At 45.9% G+C, this 24,931-nt stretch overlaps 1 protein-coding gene across 3 annotated transcripts in view; it reads left to right on the forward strand.

Annotated features, from left to right (window-relative positions):
- The window catches only part of FOSL2 (FOS like 2, AP-1 transcription factor subunit), a 124,294-nt gene that overhangs the window by 70,523 nt on the left and 28,840 nt on the right, over positions 1-24,931 (forward strand). Inside the window, exons 1-2 of one of the 3 annotated variants that reach the window (XM_068232743.1) lie at positions 23,154-23,229; positions 24,181-24,662. The exons of 1 other annotated variant lie outside the window; for it this stretch is intronic. In XM_068232743.1, coding sequence (XP_068088844.1) covers positions 24,561-24,662 — 102 coding nt within the window. In that variant the 5' untranslated portion in view covers positions 23,154-23,229; positions 24,181-24,560. Of the gene's footprint in view, positions 1-23,148; positions 23,230-24,180; positions 24,663-24,931 lie in introns of those variants that run through there. One more of the 3 variants, XM_068232744.1, reaches the window with a different exon arrangement.

The raw sequence follows: 24,931 nt of genomic DNA on the forward strand, positions 1-24,931 counted from the left end.
ACCACGGTGATGTTATGGAGAATTGGACCCACTAGGTCTAGATGTAATGGAACCCAAAAGCCCCCTGATTGAAAAGTTATTCCAAGTATGATCCTTCCCACAAAGTCTAAAGCTATGTATACACCTTAGATTTTTGTTGGTTATTACAATCGCTTGCAATCATTTCTGACGAAAATCTGGAGTGTGTAAAGGTGTCCCCCCAATATCACTGAGGCTTCCCCTGTTCCCCTCACCTCCACTGATCCAGCACTGGCACCACCTTTCGGAGGGACAGTCCCTCTTTGGGATCCAAATTCTTCTGTCCCTCTTTCTTCCTCATTTGTCCCTCTTTCAGGACTGATGTACAGATCTAGGTGAATATTTGTATTTTTCTTCTAAAAGTGTACCAGAGATCATCTATAATAAAAGTTTCAAAGAGACTCCGAGGTGGGTTTCTGCAATCAATATAGGACACAGAGGCACATTCTGCATACCATTGCCAGCCTCTGTGTCCTTATACTGTGCCCCCAGCCGCCCCCCGTCCTCTATTGTCCCCCCTTATAGAAACCGCCACGCTAGTGACACACAGATTGTCGCTAACTGGCTGTTTACATTCAGGCTGCCACTCACTGCCGCTCCCCCGCCTCCTGTATAGCGCGGCTGCCCACCTGAGTCCCTTCCCTCCCTGCCTCTGTAAGCTTTCTCCAATCGCCTTACAGAGGCAGGGAGGGAAAGGACACAGGCGGGCAGCCGCTATACATGAGGCGGAGGAGCGGCGGTGTGCGGCAGCGTCAATGTAAACAGCCAGCTAGCGACATTCTGTGTGTCTCTAACATGGCGGTTTTTATAAGGGGGACAGCAGAGCACAGGGGGCGGCTGGGGGGACACTAAGGACACAGAGGCTGGTGATTGTATGCAGAATGTGCCTCTTGATTGCAGAAACCCACCTCGGGTTCTCTTTAAGGGCTTGTTCACACTAAGGATGCTTTTTGGCTTTTTTAAGCGCCAGCGATTTTCAAAATCGCCTTAAAAGCGATTGTGCACTGATTCCCTATGAGAGTGTTCACATATGAGTGGTTCGATTCCGATCCGCTCACCAAAGTGCTGCCTGTACCAATTTTGGGGTGATTTGCCTCAATGGAAGGTATAGGGAAATCGCAAAGCGCTTGAAAAAGCGCTTTGTGTAGCGATCTTCCCAGAGCTTTCATAAATAAATACATTGTATTTATTCATTTCTGGGAGAAAGAGTTCACTTCCTGACTGATGTCAGGAAGGGAAAAAACAGAATCGCTCTGCAAAAGCGCTTAGAAAAGCACTTTATAAAAAATTGCAGCGAGCAGGTAAGCTAAAAAAAATTGCCCACAAAATCACAAAACGCTGGCGTCAGCAATTGTGATTTATGATGTGAACAAGGCCTTACACATACCTGGGGCTTCCTCCAGCCCCATGCACACAGATCACTCCCACACCGCCGTCCTCAGCCTTCTGGATCGCCGGTACCGGGTCCCTAGTCTGCGCAAGAGAAGTGTGCCCTCTCTTGCCATGACTGGCTGCAGTTACGGGACCCGGTACCGGAGCAGGAGAATGCTGAGGAGGGCGGTGTGGAAGCGATCCGTGCGCATGGCTGGAGGAAGCCCCAGGTATGTATAACACTTATTATATATCGTCTCTGGTTTCCTCTTAAAAGGTGTTTTATTGACTCTAAACTTTATTCCCATCTTTAAGTTGATGCATTTTGTTATTTCCAAATGTTAATATTAAGGAAATCTAATGATGATAGAAATGACCAGTATAGTATGAATTATAAAACGACATCTTTGCTTATGGTATCTTTGTGGTATGCATGACTAGGGGTGTGGCAGGGAAGTGTCTGGGGGTGTGGCAGGGGCATGTCCTAAGGTGTCCCTCTTTCTTACCTCAGAAAGTTGGGAGGTATGCTCTTTGACAAGGTTGAGAGGTGCGGGCGGCCGCGCTCCCAACCAAAGAATCAGTGCAGCCACTCTGCAAGGATGCCTCGTGCCCACGCAGTAGCACAGAGCCATTCTGGCTCAGCTTTTTCTGAGGTGTCCTGTGCATGTGCAGTGTGGCCTTGCTTGTTCACAGAGGAAAATGCGGATGTGAACTTCCAATAGCTCTCAACGCTGGATCGTTGGTCTCCAGGAAGACCTGGGAAGCCTCAAAAGGATCCAGAGGCTTTCCTCTACCAAGGTAAGTATGTGACTTTCTCTCATTTTAAGGTCACAGGTTTGCTTTTAAGGGAACCGAGCATCATTTTTAGCACCCAGAGCATCTCAATAGCACAATAAAAATGCATGCTAAAATGTGGCTCACTAATAAAAAAATAAATTTTACCTCATCTTTTTACATTTAAGGGTTAATTTTTCTTCTACTTCTGAAAATGGAAGGAAGATAAGGACTCTGCTAATTAGACTTTATTGCCTAGAAGCTGAGGTCAAAGAAACCCATTCAGCATTAGGGGGTGGGGAGGCAGGGGTAACAGACACTGTGCTTCAAACAGAGAAGTCAAGTCACACTTGATGAAGTTCACACCAACCCTGGATAATTGCAGTGAAGAGGGAGGTAGTTTAACTTCTCAAACATGGCAGCCCTTTCAGCTATTTGAAACCACGAGATGCTAAGATCTCTTTAAACATGCCAAAGTTTCACAGCTACATAGCAGCTAGTTCATGCAAATGCAAGTCTGGTTTTATGGGACGTTCATGCCGCTTGGAATTGGACCAATAAAATGCGGCGAAGAGGACTCCAGCCAGAAGCCCCACAGTATGATGTCATCACTGGTACCTCCGGAGGATGTAGTGAGTATCGGGGGAGGAAAGGGAGTTTCTTCAAGGTGGATCGCATCCATTTTGCTGATTGCAACAGCAACGCTATTTTCATGTAAATCGTGGTGCTCTATTCAACTAACACACTTCGTTTTTTGCCCGAAAGCAATTGCTGGCCTGCGCGATTCTCAGCGCGATTGCGTTTTATTCTGATGGCTGCAGATTCATAATGATCGAATCTGGCAGAGATCAATGCCGCAACATGGCCATGGATAAATAGCAGGGATGCTCATCACGAGGTCGTGATCATGAGTAATTTCTGATCACAAGCCGTTTTTTGCGATCATGAGGTCGTAATCGGCATTAGTGATTGGCTCTCGATCAAAAATGCATTCGTGATTGCACTCGTTACTCGTGATCACTGGTTGGTATTTGTGATTAAAAACCAGCCGATGTCAGCGGTTAATAGCAAAGCCCCCTTACATGCTAGAAAAATTGCCAGATATGTTAAGAACAGTGGGAACAAGAGGAAAACATTTTTCAAAAAGACCTTATTGTTTTTGAGAAAATCGATTTTTAAGTTTCAATGCATGTTACAGGGCCAGAGTTAGGACACTTACGAATACTCGGGTACCTCTGCGTGGTGTAGGTGACTACGCAAGAAAATGTATTCTTTTGTAACTAAGTCGCCGGCTTATCACTTAGCTGCAGGGATAGCAGTGCTTCCTGGATGACTGATTTCTGTGAATGCATTTGTATGCACATTGGCATGTGAGCGTGCGAAGGGTTAACTGACGTTGTCATACGAGAGACCGACGCCTCCTAATTCATAATTGTTTTCATTTAATTGTCTGAAATACGGGCCATTCCCTGCGAGCGATCAATCTGTGCCCACACAGCCAGGGTGAGCCTATGCTGGGCCTGTGCGGTCTATCGTCACCCTAACAATACAAGGAGTGTTACAGTCAGGGCCGCGCAGGGACGGGGGTGGACTGGGAGAAGGCGATATCCTTTGTCGTAAATTTGGGCGAGAGTGTTAAAGACACACGCCTAATCCATGACAAAGCTCTGACACCCAGCTGGTGTTCCACGTAATACATACAGGTAATGAGCGGGGCCGGACCCTCTGTATTAGTGTAAGGAGAGGTGAGGTCCTTATGAGGATGCGAAACAAAGGCGTAACTAGACTTAATAGGGCCCCCTTGGTCCCCGAACCCCACGGGATTGGGAGCCAGCGAATAGCAGCAGAGAGTGTTTTGCTGTGAAGCAGCCTCTGGAAGCAGGAAAACATTACACAGGCTCCTGCACACGGTTTTCATGAGTGAATGGGGAGGGTTCTTTGCTAATTGGCTGCACTTGCGGTTCGGGAGAGGGAGATGGAGGGGCCCCCCAAAGCCTCTGGGCCCCCCTGTAATGACAGGGGTCGCAGGGGTGATTGCTATGCCCATGATACGAACGCACTGATATCTACTTATATTGGGGTTTTGTGACATGAAATATCTGCACTAGCCTCATATTATTATTATTATTATTTAGTATTTATATAGTGATCACAACTTCTGCTGCACTTTACAGAGTACATAGGGCTCGATTCACTAAAGCGTGATAACTCAGTTAACATGTGTAAAGGCTTTGCATGTGCTAAGTATCATTATCACGTGCTCAGTATCATTATCACGTGCCAAGTATCATTATCACGTGCCAAGTATCATTATCACGTGCTCAGTATCATGTGCTAAGGATCATTATCACGTGCCAAGTATCATTATCACGTGCTCAGTATCATGTGCTAAGGATCATTATCACGTGCCAAGGATCATTATCACGTGCCAAGGATCATTATCACGTGCCAAGGATCATTATCACGTGCCAAGGATCATTATCACGTGCCAAGGATCATTATCACGTGCCAAGTATCATTATCACGTGCCAAGTATCATTATCACTTGCCAAGTATCATTATCACGTGCTCAGTATCATTATCACGTGCTCAGTATCATGTGCTAAGGATCATTATCACGTGCCAAGGATCATTATCACGTGCCAAGGATCATTATCACGTGCCCAGTATCATTATCACGTGCCCAGTATCATTATCACGTGCCCAGTATCATTATCACGTGCCCAGTATCATTATCACGTGCCCAGTATCATTATCACGTGCCCAGTATCATTATCACGTGCTCAGTATCATTATCACGTGCTCAGTATCATTATCACGTGCTCAGTATCATTATCACGTGCTCAGTATCATTATCACGTGCTCAGTATCATTATCAGGTGCTAAGTATCATTATCAGGTGCTAAGTATCATTATCAGGTGCTAAGTATCATTATCACGTGCTCAGTATCATTATCACGTGCCCAGTATCATTATCACGTGCCCAGTATCATTATCACGTGCCCAGTATCATTATCACGTGCCCAGTATCATTATCACGTGCCCAGTATCATTATCACGTGCTCAGTATCATTATCACGTGCTCAGTATCATTATCACGTGCTCAGTATCATTATCACGTGCTCAGTATCATTATCACGTGCTCAGTATCATTATCAGGTGCTAAGTATCATTATCAGGTGCTAAGTATCATTAGCAGGTGCTAAGTATCATTATCACGTGCTCAGTATCATTATCACGTGCTCAGTATCATTATCACGTGCTCAGTATCATTATCAGGTGCTCAGTATCATTATCAGGTGCTCAGTATCATTATCAGGTGCTCAGTATCATTATCACGTGCTCAGTATCATTATCACGTGCTCAGTATCATTATCACCTGCTCAGTATCATTATCACGTGCCCAGTATCATTATCACGTGCCCAGTATCATCACGTGCCCAGTATCATTATCACGTGCTCAGTATCATTATCAGGTGCTAAGTATCATTATCAGGTGCTCAGTATCATTATCACGTGCCCAGTATCATTATCACGTGCCCAGTATCATTATCACGTGCCCAGTATCATTATCACGTGCCCAGTATCATTATCACGTGCTCAGTATCATTATCACGTGCACAGTATCATTATCACGTGCTCAGTATCATTATCACGTGCTCAGTATCATTATCACGTGCTCAGTATCATTATCACGTGCTCAGTATCATTATCACGTGCCCAGTATCATTATCACGTGCCCAGTATCATTATCACGTGCCCAGTATCATTATCACGTGCCCAGTATCATTATCACGTGCCCAGTATCATTATCACGTGCCCAGTATCATTATCACGTGCTCAGTATCATTATCACGTGCTCAGTATCATTATCAGGTGCTCAGTATCATTATCACGTGCTCAGTATCATTATTACGTGCTCAGTATCATTATCAGGTGCTAAGTATCATTATCACGTGCTAAGTATCATTATCACGTGCTCAGTATCATTATCACGTGCTCAGTATCATTATCACGTGCTCAGTATCATTATCACGTGCTCAGTATCATTATCAGGTGCTAAGTATCATTATCACGTGCTTAGTATCATTATCACGTGCTCAGTATCATTATCACGTGCCCAGTATCATTATCACGTGCTCAGTATCATTATCACGTGCTCAGTATCATTATCACGTGCTCAGTATCATTATCACGTGCTCAGTATCATTATCACGTGCTCAGTATCATTATCACGTGCCCAGTATCATTATCACGTGCTCAGTATCATTATCACGTGCTCAGTATCATTATCACGTGCTCAGTATCATTATCACGTGCTAAGTACCATTATCACGTGCTCAGTATCATTATCACGTGCTCAGTATCATTATCACGTGCTCAGTATCATTATCACGTGCTCAGTACCATTATCACGTGCTCAGTATCATTATCACGTGCTCAGTATCATTATCACGTGCTCAGTATCATTATCAGGTGCTAAGTATCATTATCACGTGCTTAGTATCATTATCACGTGCCCAGTATCATTATCACGTGCTCAGTATCATTATCACGTGCTCAGTATCATTATCACGTGCTCAGTATCATTATCACGTGCTCAGTACCATTATCACGTGCTCAGTACCATTATCACGTGCTCAGTATCATTATCACGTGCTCAGTATCATTATCACGTGCTCAGTATCATTATCAGGTGCTCAGTATCATTATCACGTGCTCAGTATCATTATTACGGGCTCAGTATCATTATCAGGTGCTAAGTATCATTATTACGTGCTAAGTATCATTATCACGTGCTCAGTATCATTATCACGTGCTCAGTATCATTATCACGTGCTCAGTATCATTATCAGGTGCTAAGTATCATTATCACGTGCTTAGTATCATTATCACGTGCCCAGTATCATTATCACGTGCTCAGTATCATTATCACGTGCTCAGTATCATTATCACGTGCTCAGTATCATTATCACGTGCTCAGTACCATTATCACGTGCTCAGTACCATTATCACGTGCTCAGTACGGTAGTATTGGGGAGGAGAGGAGGCAGGGGGAGGAGAGAGAGAACGGAAGCCGCCGGCTTCGTTTCAATAAATTAAGTAAGTTTTGCTACATTTGGCCAGAGAGGACCAGAAAACACAGTAATCTTCACAGGGAAACATTCCATTTCTAACATTGCGGCCAGTTCGCACATTGACCGGCCAGAACCCGAAGTGGCCACTGGCCACACTTCGGGTTCTGGCCGTAACATATATATATATATATATTGTGAAGTTTAGAGGGGGTCGCAGCCAGCACGCAGTACACAGATGTATAAAACAAAGTCCGTTTATTGTGCAGTAGAAATAAACAGCTTCAGTTCAGCAGTAATAAGTGGAAAATAACAGTTCAGCTTACTTCAGCTTGGTAAGATAAAGTCCAGCAGGTTCAAACAAAGTTCATTTTCATCAGGCCAACACCATACAAACAATAGAGCAGGGTATGGTTTGGCTTCCATCAAATACTCCAATATTCCTTGTCAGGAGATTTCCATAGCATACATGCTACTCCTTCAACACCTCACCACACACTGCTCGTGAGGCTGCTTCTTAAAGAGAATCTGTATTGTTAAAATCGCACAAAAGTAAACATACCAATGCGTTAGGGGACATCTCCTATTACCCTCTGTCACAATTTCGCCGCTCCTCGCCGCATTAAAAGTGGTTAAAAACAGTTTTAAAAAGTTTGTTTATAAACAAACAAAATGGCCACCAAAACAGGAAGTAGGTTGATGTACAGTATGTCCACACATAGAAAATACATCCATACACAAGCAGGCTGTATACAGCCTTCCTTTGGAATCTCAAGAGATCATTTGTGTGTTTCTTTCCCCCTGCAGCTATCCTCCACTGAAGTTTCAGGCTGCTCTTTTCTTCCTGCAAACAGCTTTGCCCTTGTCTGTAATTCCTCAGTATGTGAAAGCCCAGCCAGCTCAGAGGACGATTTATCCAGCTTGTAAAAGATAAGAGAGAAGAGAGAAGCTGCACTAATCTAAATATCAAACAGGCAGTGTGCAGAGAGGGGCCTGAAAGGGGGGAGTTCATAGCAGAACCACATCACTGAAGAACTTGGCAGCCTTCCAGACACAGGCTGACAAGTCTGACAAGAGAGAGATAAGTTGATTTATTACAGAGATGGTTATAGTAGAACGTGCTGCAGTAAGCCAGAACACATTAGAATAGCTTTTGGAACTTGTAGGATGATAAAAAACAGGATGCAATTTTTGTTACGGAGTCTCTTTAAGCATAAATTTGCATCTCATCAATACCATAATGAGTGAGACTCAGCCCCACTGACAACCAGGTGTGTACCTAGGTGGGATGGGAAGGCCCGCCCTTCCTTCCCTCCCATCCCAGGAGTCCGGCCCTGAAAAGAAAAAACCAAGCAGCAACTGCTTGCTGCTAAAATCCGGACTCCCTTCCTAGGACCACACAGGGTTTTAAAGTGACCACAGTCCAAATACCGGGGAAATATACCTCCCATCTATTACCCAGCCCCGATGGCCCCTACAATATAAATATATTGCCTACGTAGCATTAGGAAGCCACCTACTGACACTAATGCTGCGTACACACTGGCGACTACGGTCGTTTGAAACAGCTTATTAACGATCGTTCCGCCGACAATCGGGGGAAAAAAACTTTACCCGACGATCATTAATACGAACGACAAAAGAACGACATCGGGAAGAGGGAGATATCCAACCTGACGGATCGTATCTAGTGACAATCGTTACAAAACTATAGTGTGTACAGATATCTGCCGAGAACGATCGTTACAAGGGCCAATGCGCCTGCGTTCGATATTGCCCAGCTTCCGTACTTCCTGTGTAGCGCGACCCGTAAAGATTGTAACATTACTAATTTCAAATAAACTTTGTTTTCAAGTTAACTATCATATATTTGTATCTTATGTAACTCCATGTTAGTGTTTTTTTTTTAATTTTATATAAATATGTACGCAACATTTCCTTCTGATCGTTCTTTTCTTTGAGGACTATCGTTAAAATGTGTATGATGATCGCTGCATCCCATCGTTGCATTTCAATCTTTCCGATATTGTTCGTCTGGTAACTATCGTTCATTGCAAACGATAGTTATCGCAAGTGTGTACGTAGCATTGCTAAATCTGAGAGCTGGTTCTTGAAGTGAACCTAAAGCCTGGAAAAAAAAATGAGATTAACTCACCTGGGGCTTCCCTCAGCCCCCTGCAGCCGATCGGTGCCCTCGCAGCCCCGCTCTAACGCTCCAGGACCCGCCGGCGAACACTTCCGGTTTGGCCATCACCGGCCGACAGGCATGGGAACGCGAGTGATTGTTCGCGTTCCCAGCCTGTATATCGCCAGGAGGCCGCAATAGCAGCATAGGGGGCGATATACAGACTGGGAACGCGAGCAATCACTCGCGTTCCCATGCCTGTCGGCCGGTGACGGCCAAACCGGAAGTGTTCGCCAGCGGGTCCTGGAGCGTCAGAGCGGGGCTGCGAGGGCACCGATCGGCTGCAGGGGGCTGAGGGAAGCCCCAGGTGAGTTAATCTCATTTTTTTTCCAGGCTTTAGGTTCACTTTAAAAGGAGACAATGTACCCTGGGCTACTTAAAATTCGAATCCAAAAATAATCCAATTTACTCCTTTCCTGGGTTTGTAATCTTGGTCACCAGGTGACCAACTGTGCCAAGTGTGGGGACTCTGGCTTGATTACTGTGAGAATGGCAGCCTTTTACATTTTTTCCATTGACATGAATGGGTGAAATCTGATTTGCTGTTTGTAGCTCCACCCAGGTGTGCAGGGGGGACATGAGACCCCCAGAACATATCATCCCAGGTAGTAAGGGATCTGTATACCAAGTTTCGTTCAAATCGGTTAAGGCGTTTGAGTGATCGCGACACGCACGCACGCGCACACACACACTTTTATATATATATATAAATATATTCCCTACATAGCATTAGAAAGCCACCTACCTAAAATTCGAATCCAAAAAGAATCCAATTTACTCCTATCTTATAAAAAAGAGTGACATTATCCTTGGAACATCAAGGCCCCACTTTTACATGTATGAAAACATAATAAGACCTGCATCATCTGCTGCCTTCATATGCAACACAAGTCTTCTCATTTAGGTGAAATTAATGAATGGGCTGATAGCTAGGTGATATATTTAAATGTAATTTTAGCAGACTTCAAAGGAGATGCAACTGCCTAAACTTTACATGAGTGTATTTTAGAGACAGCAGACAGAATGTGTGGACAGGATGGCTCCCACATAAAGTCTAAGGCTACTTACACACTAAGACGTTGCGTTTTAAGGGACATTATGGTCGCATAACGTGCCCCTAACGCAACGCATGGTGGTGCAGGAGAGGACGGTAGAGTGAGCTGCGTTAGGCAGCTCTATCCGCATAAGGTCTCCCAGAGTAGCGCTGATTGACCGGCGGGGCCACGTGATGCGGAGCGAGACACTCCACATCACGTGGTCCCGCCGGCCAATCAGCGGCCGCCAGTGCAGTGCATATTAAGTAGCCATGTGCGCGGCTACTGTAGCGCCATCTCCCCGCCTCCTCTCCGCCCCCCACTGAGCATGTGCAAACAGTCGAACACACAGCATGCTGCACTTTCCCTACAATGTGCAGCGTTACATGGAACGCAACGTGGGCACTGTGAACAGCCCACTTGTGTTACATTGCTGTGCGTTGGGGGAGCGTTACAGGCTGCTCTAACGTGCGCCTGTAACGTCCCACTGTGAAAGCAGCCTAAAGGTACGTCTGATATTTTTGAATGACTTGACATTCAAAACGGTCATTTGAACGACAGTTTGGCGTTTGTACGAATAATCGTACAACATTGCTATGCGATTATTCGTAAGACTGATAGCAGCAGTTTTGACTGATCCGCTTGGCAGATCCGTGGACTGTCATCCAACTGTCCATACATGTGTACAAATGTCTTGTTGTTTGAAAGTCTATTAGTTTGACACTAATAATAGACTTTCAAACAACAAGTCGTTTGATCAGCTATTTGATCTAGTCCATTGTTTTATCAAGTCCATTGACCAGTCAAATGACATGTATATTAGCTGTAACTAGTATTTCAAACGTTTTGTCGTCTGTCTGTACAAGGAGTCTGAATGACTCCTTGTTTGAATGACAAATCGTTCAAACGTCCGGTTTGAATTACAATCGGGCATAAAATCAGAAGTATGTATGCACCTAAAGACTAGAAAAGATCTAGAAGATAGCCTGAACATACCATTACTGACGTGTTGCATTATTTCATTTTTTTTTTTATGATCCATACTATCACTGATTTTCTACTGCAATTTTCTGCCACTGAGGAAGTGGACATTTTGGGCCATGAAACGTGTATCGGGCTGCTTATTGTAGACATACATTACTCACGTGTATTCTTTATGGTTTTTATATTTGTAACTGTTCATGTGTCTGAAAACTTATTGTAAGGTGCATTGTATAGTGATAAAATGGTCCTGTATACCCCAACATTTTTCTTTTTGTATGAATCGCTATATGAATTGCTCTAGGTGTGAAATTAAAGGGGAACTCCATCCCAAGATTGAACTTCATTCCAAACAGTAGCTGATTCCCCTTTCACCATGAGAAATCTTTATCTTTATTTTTTCTCTAGTAGATCATCAGGGATGTGTGTGTGGCTAATAGTGGGCTGAAGGTCCCTTTAGTATGCTTTTGGCCAATGTGTGAAGATCATTGAGCAGATCAGACTCCTCGTCCTCTCATCCCTAAACATTGGCATCGCTGCCACATTACAGGGGTCTTCCCGTGGCCTGAATGTCACGGCTGGCTCAAGTGCCACACCCCACGCCGGTTATCACACAAGGCTGAACTTTGCCTACAAGAGGGTTCAGCAGTTCTGAAAGGCTAAAAATATGGCGGTAGAGCCAGATTCTAGTGAAAAGAAGAAGAGGAAGGAGTGAATAAGGGTCATCACTACGGTACAGAGGCGAGAAACGTGAGCTTTTCACAGAAAAGGAATCGAGAGGAAGAGGAGTGCACTCTATTTTTAGATGTAGAGATTGCGGGGGAGTGGAAGCCGCAGAATGCTAATTTGACTTTCCAGTAGTCAGAGTGACATGAACTGCAGATGAAAAATAACCCAGGTAATTGGGTTTACTTAAGAACATCAGTAGTTCTAGAGGAAACTACACGCTGAGAAGGGAAGGTGGCAATTGAGGAAGGACTACTGAATAGGGGTTGTAGAGGTCATAACTGTAACCAGGCCTCTGATCCAGAGGGCCCTGCTAGGATCCTCCTTCAGCAGCCAATTATTAGTGGAATAGCACTTTCAATTCCATCATCTGATATTAATAAAAACTCCTTCTGCCGCCTCTCTCAAGGTCATAAGGCCAGGTCATAGGCGGCACACTCAGAGTCATAGGCCCAGGTCATAGATGGCATGCTCAGGGTCATAGGTCAAGGTCATAGGTGATACTCCCAAGGTCACAGACCCAGGTCAAGGGCAGGATTCTCAAGCTGGTTGTACACTTAATTTTTGCATTGTGGTGTGGATGCGATGCTCCTGCCCATGGGCGTCCGCAGAAAATTTTCCAGGGGGGGGGCAAAAAGTGGGGAGCAAAAAGCGGGGCGCAAATCCAGGCTGGTGTGGAGCTACGTCATGCGGCGCGAATGGGTGTGGTCATGAACCAGAATGTGGGTGTGGTCGTGGGTGGAGACAAGTTTACATGAACTAAGCAATGGTGGGACATTAGATTAGGACAGTGGTGGCGAACCTTTTGGAGGTCGAGTGTCCAAACTGCAAAGTCACTTTACTATCACAAAGTGCCAACAGCAATTTAAACTAAATACAAACGTTTTAACTCATACATGAACATTATGGAAAATTAAGTTGAAAATAAACTGTGAAGATAAACAATTTCATCCATCGTACTCCTGAAAAAAATTATTCATTTTTTTAGAACCTCCCAGTTTCATTTTCTGTTTTAAAAAGCGGAAAAAGTAGGTTTAATGCTATTGTCTCATATGATGATGATTCAGCTTTTTCCATAGTCTCGCAATCATGTGACCCCCAACAAGACAGATTCAGCAATCATGAGGCCCCCCCCATCAAGACAAATTCAGCAATCATGAGGCCCCCAACATGACCAATTCAGCAATCATGAGGCCCCCAACAAGACAAATTCAGCAATCATGAGGCCCCCAACAAGACAAATTCAGCAATCTTGAGGCCCCCAACAAATCATGAGGCCCCCAACAAGACAAAGTCAGTAACCATGAGGCCCGCAACAAGACAAATTCAGCAGTCATGAGGCACATAAATAAACAGCTTTTCACATAAATAGGCAGAATGCCCCCTTAATATGTAGACACCTCTCACCTGGCAGCAGTTTCCCAAAATACACTCAATCTGACAGCAGTGGTTCCTCTAAAATAGGTAGCCCCAGGTCTATAGGTGTCCCCAGAATAGGTGGCCAGCGGTATAGATGTCCCCAGAACTGGTAGCCAGGGGTAGAGATGTCCCCAGAACAGGTAGCCAGGGGTATATGTGCCCAGTATATGTAGGCAGGGGTATATGTGCCCAGTATATGTAGGCAGGGGTATATGTGCCCAGTATATGTAGGCAGGGGTATATGTGCCCAGTATATGTAGGCAGGGGTATATGTCCCAGTATATGTAGGCAGGGGTATATGTCCCAGTATATGTAGGCAGGTGTATATGTCCCAGTATATGTAGGCAGGGGTATATGTCCCAGTATATGTAGCCAGGGGGATATGTCCCAGTATATGTAGGCAGGGGTATATGTCCCAGTATATGTAGGCAGGGGTATATGTCCCAGTATATGTAGGCAGGGGTATATGTCCCAGTATATGTAGGCAGGGGTATATGTCCCAGTATATGTAGGCAGGGGTATATGTCCCAGTATATGTAGGCAGGGGTATATGTCCCAGTATATGTAGGCAGGGGTATATGTCCCAGTATATGTAGGCAGGTGTATATGTCCTAGTATATGTAGGCAGGGGTATATGTCCCAGTATATGTAGGCAGGGGTATATGTCCCAGTATATGTAGCCAGGGGGATATGTCCCCAGAAAAAGTGGCCATGTCTGCGTGCAGGAGGAGGGGAGCAGCGGAGAGAAGAGGGAGAGCTATGGGCACTCACCTTAGGGGGCTCTCCCTCCCTCTCTCGCTGTCCCCTCCGGAGTCCAGAATGAAGTGTGCAGCGGGCGGAACTTACCTCCTCTCGTCGCACGCGCCGGATGGATTAGCCGCTACTCTGGCCTGATCCAGACCAGAGTGCGGCACCAGAACTTCCGGCGCAGGAGCGAGAGGAGGTAAGTTCCGCCCGCTGCCAGCCGCTGCACAGTGCACACTTCATTCCGGAGGGGACAGCGAGGGAGAGAGAGCCCCCTAAGGTGAGGGAAGGGGGGGGGAAGATGTCCGCCCTTCCCCACTGTGCCCATAGCTCTCTCTCTTCTCTGCGCTGTTCCCTCCTGCTGGCTGCACGGGCACGCGGCCAGGGGGGGGCAGCGGGCGGCCAGGCTCGGGCAGATGCCCGGTTTTGCCATATGTGCGGATGCCCATGCTCCTGCCACATCCCACTGCAACACAAAAAAATGACAAACTTATGACCCTGTGGCAGAGTGCGCCGACAAGGTCATATGCTTAGCCATATCCCCCGCTCAGTGACCCGGGAAAGCCATTTAGCGCCAGGAAAGTGCTTTATGGCTGTATTTCCTTATCAAAGTGGGTTACGCTTTAGTCTAACCCAGACAGAGACTGTCACTCGCATACCTGATTTTTAACTCTTTCAGGCAGAGAAAAAAAAGGAACACAGCATAGTTATTACTGTGCTCGGCACTGTACATACTCATGTCTATCTCACCATGTCACCTTGTGTTTCCTTTAAAGAAAGGCTTTTTTCCCCCTGATTTTGCATGACTTCAGCTCTGCCTGTAGGAGCTTGTTTTAAACTGTTCTTGCCATGCCCTTCACCCCAATCTCAGTTTGCCACTGTCCTTCAACGTCACTTAATGTCAGCCTACAATTCTTGAGTGACATTCCAATGAATTTGTGTTCATCCCTCTTGGTGCTGATTCGTTTTCACCCTCTGCCAGATTGTAACTTTCTTGTCCCCAGCGCTTGTTGCTTGACTTTGTCCTTGTGCACAGCTGTTTAGAGATGGGCCGAACCTCCGATTTTAGGTTCGCGTAACGTTCGGTTCGCGTTAAAGTTCGCGAACCGCAATAGACTTCAATGGGGATGCGAACTTTGAAAAAAAAAAAAAATTATGCTAGCCACAAAACTGATGGAAAAGATGTTTCAAGGGGTCTAACACCTGGAGGGGGGCATGGCGGAGTGGGATACATGCCAAAAGTCCCGGGGAAAAATCTGGATTTGACGCAAAGCAGCGTTTTAAGGTCAGAAATCACATTGAATGCTAAATGACAGGCCTAAAGTGCTTTCAAACATCTTGCATGTGTATACATCAATCAGGTAGTGTAATTAAGGTATTGCTTCACACTGACACACCAAACTCACCGTGTAACGCACCGCAAACAGCTGTTTGTGTAGTGATGGCCGTGCTGGACTGGTGCGCACCATGGCGAGAGTGCAGGTTTTGGTGGCTTTACAGCCCATATGGTCGCCTGGCTGATGTAGCTGAATGACAGAACAGTGACTGTCCAGCTGATCAAATTTGGTCTGACCACAATGAAGCAACGACCTTATTATCTTTTGTGTGCCCCCCAAGACACTCATCTAGGCGCCGGTCATTGCTTCATTGTGATATGCAAGCCCCTTCACCACGGCAAGGTAATGATCACGAAGGGGAATGGGCGCATGTACATGCCTTTTCTTTTGTTGTTGCAGCTGCCCGCAGTGCAGCCAGAAAAATTAGGCAGTCATGTACACGCACCAGAAAAATTATTACAGCGGCCGCTGCGGCCTAAAAAATTCAGCAATCCGCCTGGAGTCCCGGACCCTGTTGGTGGTGGCGGAGAAGGTAGTCAAGCGGCCTGCAGGCAGACATGCTGTGTGGAGGGACTGGGAGCGACTTAGTCTTCTTGGGGCAGCCCAGGCAGCCAGTCACACGGCGTGCAGGCAGAGATGCTGTGTGTGCGGGGACTGACTTAGTCTTGGGGCGGGCAGCAGCCCTCCGGGATCCATGCCTCATTCATTTTGATAAAGGTGAGGTACTTAACACTTTTGTGATTTAGGCGACTTCTCTTCTCTGTGACAATGCCTCCAGCTGCGCTGAAGGTCCTTTCTGACAGGACGCTTGCGGCAGGGCAGGAGAGAAGTTGGATGGCAAATTGGGACAGCTCTGGCCACAGGTCAAGCCTGCGCACCCAGTAGTTCAAGGGTTCCTCATCGCTGTTCACAGCAGTGTCTACATCCACACTTAAGGCCAGGTAGTCGGCTACCTGCCGTTCCAGGCGTTGGTGGAGGGTGGATCCGGAAGGGCTACGGCGAGGCGTTGGACTAAAGAACGTCCGCATGTCCGACATCACCATGAGATCGCTGGAGCGTCCTGTCTTGTCCTGTCAGTGCTGTTTATTTGAAGGTCAACTGAAGTGAGAGGGATACGAAGCCTGCCATAATAATTTCCTTTTAAACAATACCAGTTGCCTAGCAACCTGTTAATCTTTCATGCAGCATGTCTGAATTACATACCTGAAACAAGCATGCAGCTAATCCAATCGATCTCGGACTGCCAGGCAATGTTCACTGTTTAAAGGGAATAAACATGGCAGCCTCCATTTCCCTCGCACAGTGGAACTCAGAACTTCCTCTCTGCTCTAAAAGATTACCAACAGCATGATAACCTTTGGGGGGGGGGGGGGGGGGGGATCTTCATTATAATTTATGGAAATCCTAAAAAAAAAAGTTTTTAACTTGATTTCAAATTGTGGAGAGCACTGAAGGGGTTAAGCCTTAGTGTTTACTGTATGGTGGAGCTGCCTTGACAGAGGTTCTGACACTTTGATCTGGCAAACAGACACAGAACAGAGAGCAGTGAATTTCTTCAGAAAGTATATGTGGAATAAAGACTTTTCATTGTGTGCTGTGCAAGAGTTTGGGTCCGCTTTAAGGCTAGACACAACGTGGCGCTCGCTGTATCCTTGTGCCCAGTAAACCCAGGTTTGCGTCTTTCTTGTTGCTCATTCAAACCTTTCTATGTTACAGCCGAAAATACAGTATTTTTCATTTAATGTGTAAATGTGTAGTTGAAGCACAACTTTTTTATGCCTTTAATAGAATATTATTATAAATGAAAGCAAACCTGAACTAAACATTAAAAGTCAAAATATACATACACACTTCATACTTACCTCCCGTGTAGTCTACTTATCAATCCCTTTCTCCTCTCCTGCTTCCTGTTTGTCCACTGTGATCAATGTAATTCTCCAGCCTCCATTTTGAAAAGGGCCATTACCCCATAACAGCACACTGCTAAACTGTAATATAGCCCACTTGAGCCGTAGGGAAAACATGGACATTACCTTGCTCATCAATTGTGCTTTCAGTTATAACTGACAGCGACTGATATATTTCAGTTCTGAAATAGAAGGAATCGTTGTAAGAAGAAAATAGTGAGCTTCTGAGTGGAACTGGTGAGGTAAGTATGTAATATTCATTTGCAAGTATATCGTGTGTTTATTTTAAATAATTTTACTCGGTTCAGATTCACTTTAAGTTTTTCCCTCTGCATAATTAATTTAGTGTGTTGATTAAACGCATCTAAAATAAACCTTGGCTTCAGTAGAACAACAGGAACGTTACCCAACGTTTTCCCTGGAGGTGGTTAGATAGACGGCAGGACGGAGCTGCGCTGACATTTCATTTAATGAGTAAATTAAGACAAAACAACTTTATTTTTTTCCTTTTACAACTGGTTGTTTATGTGCCGTGTTGCGTCACCTTCCTCTGGTGTGTCGAGAGACTCGGTACACGATGTGACTGACTGATATCGGGAAGGTTTGGGTAGCACATTATTGCAGGTGACACCGCAGCAGGTTACTACAGAAACAGGATGTATTTATATAAGATTCCTATCTAAGCCACTTTACACAGTGTGTGGGCAGAGACCAGATAGGAAGTACAGATATGACGGCTTGCTTCTTCAGAAGTACTAGAGAACTTCACAAATACGCGTTCGCCAGTGATGAGTAGCCAGGGACACACCCACAAGGCGGCCGTTCAAAATCCTGTTGCCCTTACAATCCAACCAAAGCCTTGCACACTTCTAAAACAGATTTGTTTGAGACATTGAACATTTCAGACAGATTTTGCTGTATCGGATGACAATCCAAACAACAAGCAACTGATATCGGGCATCGTGCCTGATCCAAGTGGTGGAGCAATTCACACGAAACAGGAAAAAAGAGCACTGGAGGCAATCTGGTAAAAAGGGCTTCACCATAGGCAGCAATGATAAAAGCAGCAATTAGCTTCAATACACGAAAATGTGGGCGCCTGGAGGTTCTTTAGTGTTAGAAGTAAGCAGGTCCTTAGGGGTTAAAGGATATGTGCAGGCAAAAAAAAAATCCACTTACCTGGAGCTTCTTACAGCCCCTGACAGCCGTCCTGTGCCCTCGCTGCAGCTCCGGTGGCTCCCAGTCTTCCCCGCTGCAGATGCCAACCCCGCCAGGTCAGCTTTCCGGGTCGGCTTCTTGTGCGTAGCGCTGACGTCCTCAGGACTGTACTGTGCAGGTGCAGTAGTTCTGCGCCTGCGGCCCTAACACCACGAGGTGATACCTAGAGCAATGTGCAGGTGGGCCCCGAAACTCTCACCAACAGGGAATTCACCCCCACTGCCTCTATACTGAATGCTAACTTCAACACACACAATTGCTTGCTCCCAGCTCCAGCAATTTCCTACCTCTATCTGGTCAGCGGGCGCCTGTCATCCAATCAGGTGCACCGTTATACACCCTTTGCCTGCCGTACCAAATCTAGCAGGAATTGCATAAATTAGGCAGCATTCAGGTGGGAGGCTTCGGTTGGACGTAATCGTAGATTATGTCATTAGCAGGACAGCCCCGTGCAGGCATCCCTCCCACAACGGTCCACTCCCTAACCACTCACCTGTCAACCATTGACCGCATCCTGGAAGCTGCAAAAAAAAAAAATATAAAATCACTAACACTGGTTCACACAACGGTTTTGCACCTGTCACCATAAGTGTCCTGCGCCAGGCGTATGGTGGTTCTCAAAAGAGTGAACCGCACATGCGCAGGACGCTTACGGCGACGGGTGCGTGATCGCACTGGGTGCAGGGATGGGCTGTGCATGCGTGACTTAAGCCGAAGTCGCCGGATTAATGAAGCCGCCAGCAGGACCACAGAAGGGGACCCAGAGGATGCAGAGGGACCTCACAGACTATGGGTGGCTGGAGAAAGCCCCAGGTAAGTACAGATTTCCTTTTTTCAGAGCTGCTCAGGGTCCTTTAGTTGTTTTTACTCTTTTTGCGCCTCTGTTCCAGCTGTTTTATATAAAGTTTCAAAATAAGAGCAGGGTCTTGTTTTGTTGTGATAACGTAAGGGCTCTTTCACACAGAGACGTTGAGTTAGAGGGGACATTAAGGTTGCATAACTTTCCACTAACGCAACCCATGGTGGTGCTAAAATCGGACGCTACATAGAGACACGTTATGCATCTCTTGGTGTGCCGCTTTCGTTCGATACTGGTACAACGAAAACGGCGCATGCGTCCAAAGACTGTGGAGACCACGTGATCGGAACACTCCCCACCACATGGTCCCGCCAGCCAATCGCCGCACAAAGCGGCCTCTCCAGGAAGTAAACACGTGACGTCACACAGTGCAGTGAATATTAATTAGCCACGTGGCTAGGGACAATAGCGGACTCTCCCCTCCTCCTCTCCTGCACTGAGCATGTGCAGTCGAACACGGCTAAAACCGTGTATAACGCACAGCATGCTGCACTTTCTTTGAACGTGTAGCGTTACACTGTAACGCAACGTGGGCACTGTGAACAGCCCATTGATTTTTCATTACTGTGAGTTGGGCTGCGTTACAGGCTGCTCTAACGTGCGCCTGTAACGTCCCACTGTGAAAGCAGCCTAAAGATAGGTTCACAGCAAGTAAGCAATAGGGCATAAAAAAACAATTACTCAGTGAGGATAGCGGCCTTCTGTAATGTTAGAAATGTACAGTATTTACTACTCCAGTAAAGCGACAGGTTTTCCAGCTCTCTCTTCTTTACTAGGGATGATCAATGAGATGCAAATATTTCCGACTTCATGCAGGATTATGTGAATTTGCATGTAACTTAATGTAGCTTGAAAATGGGCCAATCCCAATGTAAGCTAGGGTGGGACTTGATTGGTCAAGCTGCATGCATTTGCATACAAATTTAAATAATCCTGCAAGAACTTGGAAATATTTGCATCTCATTAATCATCCCTACTCTTTAGGCCTCATTCACATTTGGCAATGCGTATGGGCGTGCGTTTGGGATGCAAGCGCACTCGATCGCACGCTATTCGCGTTGCCGTGCGTTGCACTGCTGATCCCATTCATTACAGTGAATGGGATCAGTAATGCGCTTTGGCAAAAATGCGTGCAGCAGGGCGATAGCGCATCATACTACAGCGCAGCGCACATAGTCTGAACGTCAGAAGTGCTTTCTATGCACTTCTGATGTTCTTGCTGATCGCATACTATACACGCGACCGAAATGCACACAGCAGTGTGTATAGTGTGAACGAGGCCTGACTCCTCTAACAAGCAGGAAAAAAACTAAAACAAAAAATAAAACATTGAACATTTGTAATATTTCAGGGTTTCTCATAATATGTATATAATACATAAACTCCACACATCGCTATGTTCCACACTTTCAAATCTACACCCCCATTACACAGCTGGTGACCCTTAAAGGACAACTAAAGTGAGAAGAATATAGAGGCTGTCATATTTATTTCCTTTTAAACAATACCAGTTGCCTGGCAGCCCTGCTGATCGATTTGGCTGCAGTAGTGTCTAAATCACACACCTGAAATAAGCATGCAGCTAATCTTGTCAGATCTGACAATAATGTCAGAAACACCTGATATGCTGCATGCTTGTTCAGGGGCTATGGCTAAAAGTATTAGAGGTAGGGGATCAGCAGCATAGCCAGGCAACTGGTGTTGTTCAAAAGGAAATAAATATGGCAGCCTCCATGTCCCTCTAGCTTCAGTTGTCCTGTAGAACAAGGCTCCTAAGGCCATGTTCACAGTGGTGTGTTGCAGTAATGGCTGCTTTGTAACACGGCTTGCCACACCACCTATAGCGACATTCCCAGTGTGGTGGGTGCGTTGTGGTACAACAGCGTGTGGTATGGTAACAGCGGTTTTTGTCTGTTGCGATATGTTCCTAATATAAAGGGAACGCAACACAACTTACGTGGCCTAAGGCATTCTTAAAAGACACCTGAGGCGAAAATAAACTAATGAAATAAACGGTTGTATCTATCTTCCTTCTCCTAAAAATGACTTTTAAGATATTCCACAGGTTTTTTATGTTTAAATCTACTTTTTAAGTTTTAAAGCAGTAGGATCAGCCATACTATGCCAGGGAAAAAAACACATATATAAGTAGATAAATACTTGATTTACTTACATAACTCATGTATTAAACTGTCCACGGGTTGATTTCAGTGAATGTTATATAGTAAATGACGAGAATTCTGTTCCTGGTGGGGGCCATGTCTTTTGCCCACAGTTAAGGCTAACTCGTGATGTCATTTCTGCCCTTTACTTTTTTTCTTGTCTCCTCCAATCGCTGAGTCGCCTCAGCCTTGCTTGTAAACACAAGTGAGTAGGGGATAAGGTTTCAGATAAGCAGTTGGCAGGGAAATAAATAAAGGAAAGAGGAGGAATACATTATAGATAAAAAGAACCCCCAGCATGCAATTCTTTGGCACCGACTACTAAAGGGCCAGTGCTCCTGTATGTGGTAACTCCAAATCATAACAGCAGAAAAAGTTTTGAATGCAGGATTAGCATCTTTATCACTTAATACACTCAGACCAGTTGCTGTTGAAATTTGATTTTTATGGTGACGATACTGCTTTAACTGTTTTATTGTTTTTGCTCAATGACACATTCATTGAAGTATTCCAGAGCTAAAATTTATGAACTATTGACCCTTTTTATCTGTTTCCTGCTCGCGGAAGCCATTTTCTGCTAGGAAAGTGTTTTATAGTTGGAATTTTTTATCAGTGAGGGTCACACTGTAGTCACTTCCTGTCTGAACTGAGTCAGCCACTTACATACCTGATATTTAACTCTTTCATGCAGAGAAAGAAAAAAAGGAACACAGCATAGTTGCTTGTGTGCTAGGCACTGTACATACCCATGTCTATCTCATCATGTCGCACGTCACCTCAGGTATCCTTTAATGCTCCAATACAGAACTGCCTCACAGACAGAACAAGCTGAGTGAATCAGGTCTCCAGTGCAGATCACAAGCAAAAGAAAAATATTAATTTCTATTTTATTCTAAGTGATACAAGTAGGGGATAGTTTATTCCATGCATGTTAGAGTCCCCCTTTACTCCACACACTGCAGATCCTGCAGCCACAGCTCCATCGAGGAGGGAATCCCTGCCTGACCGACGTCAGCAGAACCAAGGAAACCCGGAGCGTCAGTTTACGCAAATGCCCATATTTGGCAATGTGCGTCATTGGCCGAATCCATGTGTGTCAGAGGGGGGAGGCCGGTGTCCCAGACGCACTGAGTTCGGTAAGCCGGGAGGGGAGCGGCAATGTAACGCGAATAATACCCCCGAGGTCACAGAGCCGCTCCATGGCGTGCCGAGCGGTCCCAGTACGGAGTTGGGCTGTACCATCAGCCGGAACCTCCCACTGCCCGTGTGGGGGCGGAGAAGGGCGGGGCGCTGGGTGACGTCAGTGGTAGGAGAGTTCAGTAGATAATCTGAGTTAGGCAGAAGTAATACCATTCCCCTGACTCACCCCCTGAGCGGAGAGAGAGAGGACACTGACTCATCCAGCACACTGACCTGCAGGTGAGCGGCTCTCACTGTACTCTGCTAGCACTGAGCTTCTATTACTGAACCCAACACTCTGCCATTCATCCCAGCGCTACACTCAACATTCTATCACTTATACTGATTTCAACACTGCCAGTCATCCCAGCACTCTATCACTAAATCCAGCACTCTGCTAGTCATCCCAGCACTCTATCACTAAACCCTACACTCTGCCAGTCATCCCAGCACTCTATCACTTAACCCAACACTTTGCCAGTTATGCCAGCACCCTATCACTGAACTCAACACTCTTGACAGTCATCTCAACACTCTATCACTAAACCCAATACTCTGCCAGTCTTCCCAGCACTGTTACTGACCTCAACACCTTGCCAGTCGTCCCAGAACTCTACTACTGACCTGAACACTCTGCCACTGGCTTCAGCAGTCATCCCAACACTCTGCCAGTCACCCCAGCACTCTAACACTAAACTCAACACTCTGTCACTCATGCCAGCATTCTAGCGCTGAGCTGAGCCTTCTCTCAGTCTTCCCCCTGAGCTGAGCTCTCTATCGCTGCAAGCTGCGGAGCCCAGCGTTCTACCACGCACGCAGCATTCTATCACTACGTTCTGCCATTACATGCCCATATTGCCTGCCAGGCTGAAGCACATGGCACTCGTTACATTGCTAGATCGGAGTCCTGATCCCTGATTCCTGTCACCCCTCTCCTGATCCCGTGTTGTGCTACAGTCACTTGTTACATGTAAGGAGTTCTGAACTCAGAGGAGGTGATCTGCTGTGCGAAACGTTTCCACCATTGTCTGCATTCAGTACTTTGGATCCCATTCACTCCATAGATCGGATCTGAGCACTAGCAGGACCCCCTGAGCTGTCCCATTAGTTTTCAGCACTACTATTGCACGCAGGATCTGTATACTGGGATGAGTTATTACACTGTATAAGACTTGTTACATTGTATTCCAGAACCCGAGCTGCTACATTGTGTCCAGCCTGCTGATGTGAGATATCCAATGAGACTTTGTTACATTGTATTCCAGCACTTTCCATCCGGGAACTCTAAGCTGATCTGAGTTGCTACTACTTGGGACCCCCTGAGCTCACCTGTGATTCTGCATCCTGTGGCTTGTTACATTGTTACTCACCCTGGGGACCCCAGAGCTGATCTTAGTTGTTACACTGGTGACACTGTGCCCTGTGGTGTGACTGGTTATATCAGAGGAGCTCCGCCGGTGCATGGAAGTGCAGTCTAGCCGATAGCTGCTCTGAAGTTTGCCAGTGTAGTGCCGGGAGGCGTCCCCGCAGTGCAGGCACTGAAGAGGGTGAGGAGCCCGCCCCCGCGGATCATGTACCAGGATTATCCAGGGAGTTTTGACAGCTCGTCCCGTGGTAGCAGCAACTCTCCCGGCCAGCCAGAGGGATATCCTCTAGCTACCTCTTTGCACCAGGTGAGGAGGGTGCCCTTCTGTGGGGTGACTTATCAGTGCTGTGTGTGTTATGTACAGTCCTGTGTGCTTTCAATGCTGGTGTGTAGTCATATTTCATACAGATACAAGCAGCACTGCTCTGAAGGATTAGCAATTTAAGTGTCTCCTTTCAGCGAGTTAGAAGAGTAGACCTTCACTACAGTGTAATGATTGAAGAGAACCTGTTGTGTTTATGGCTTGGTGACAGGAAAGACTTGACTGCTCAGTTATAAGATGGTAGGAGCATCTCA

The sequence above is a fragment of the Hyperolius riggenbachi genome, chromosome 4 (assembly GCF_040937935.1).
Source record: "Hyperolius riggenbachi isolate aHypRig1 chromosome 4, aHypRig1.pri, whole genome shotgun sequence".
NCBI lineage: Eukaryota > Metazoa > Chordata > Amphibia > Anura > Hyperoliidae > Hyperolius > Hyperolius riggenbachi.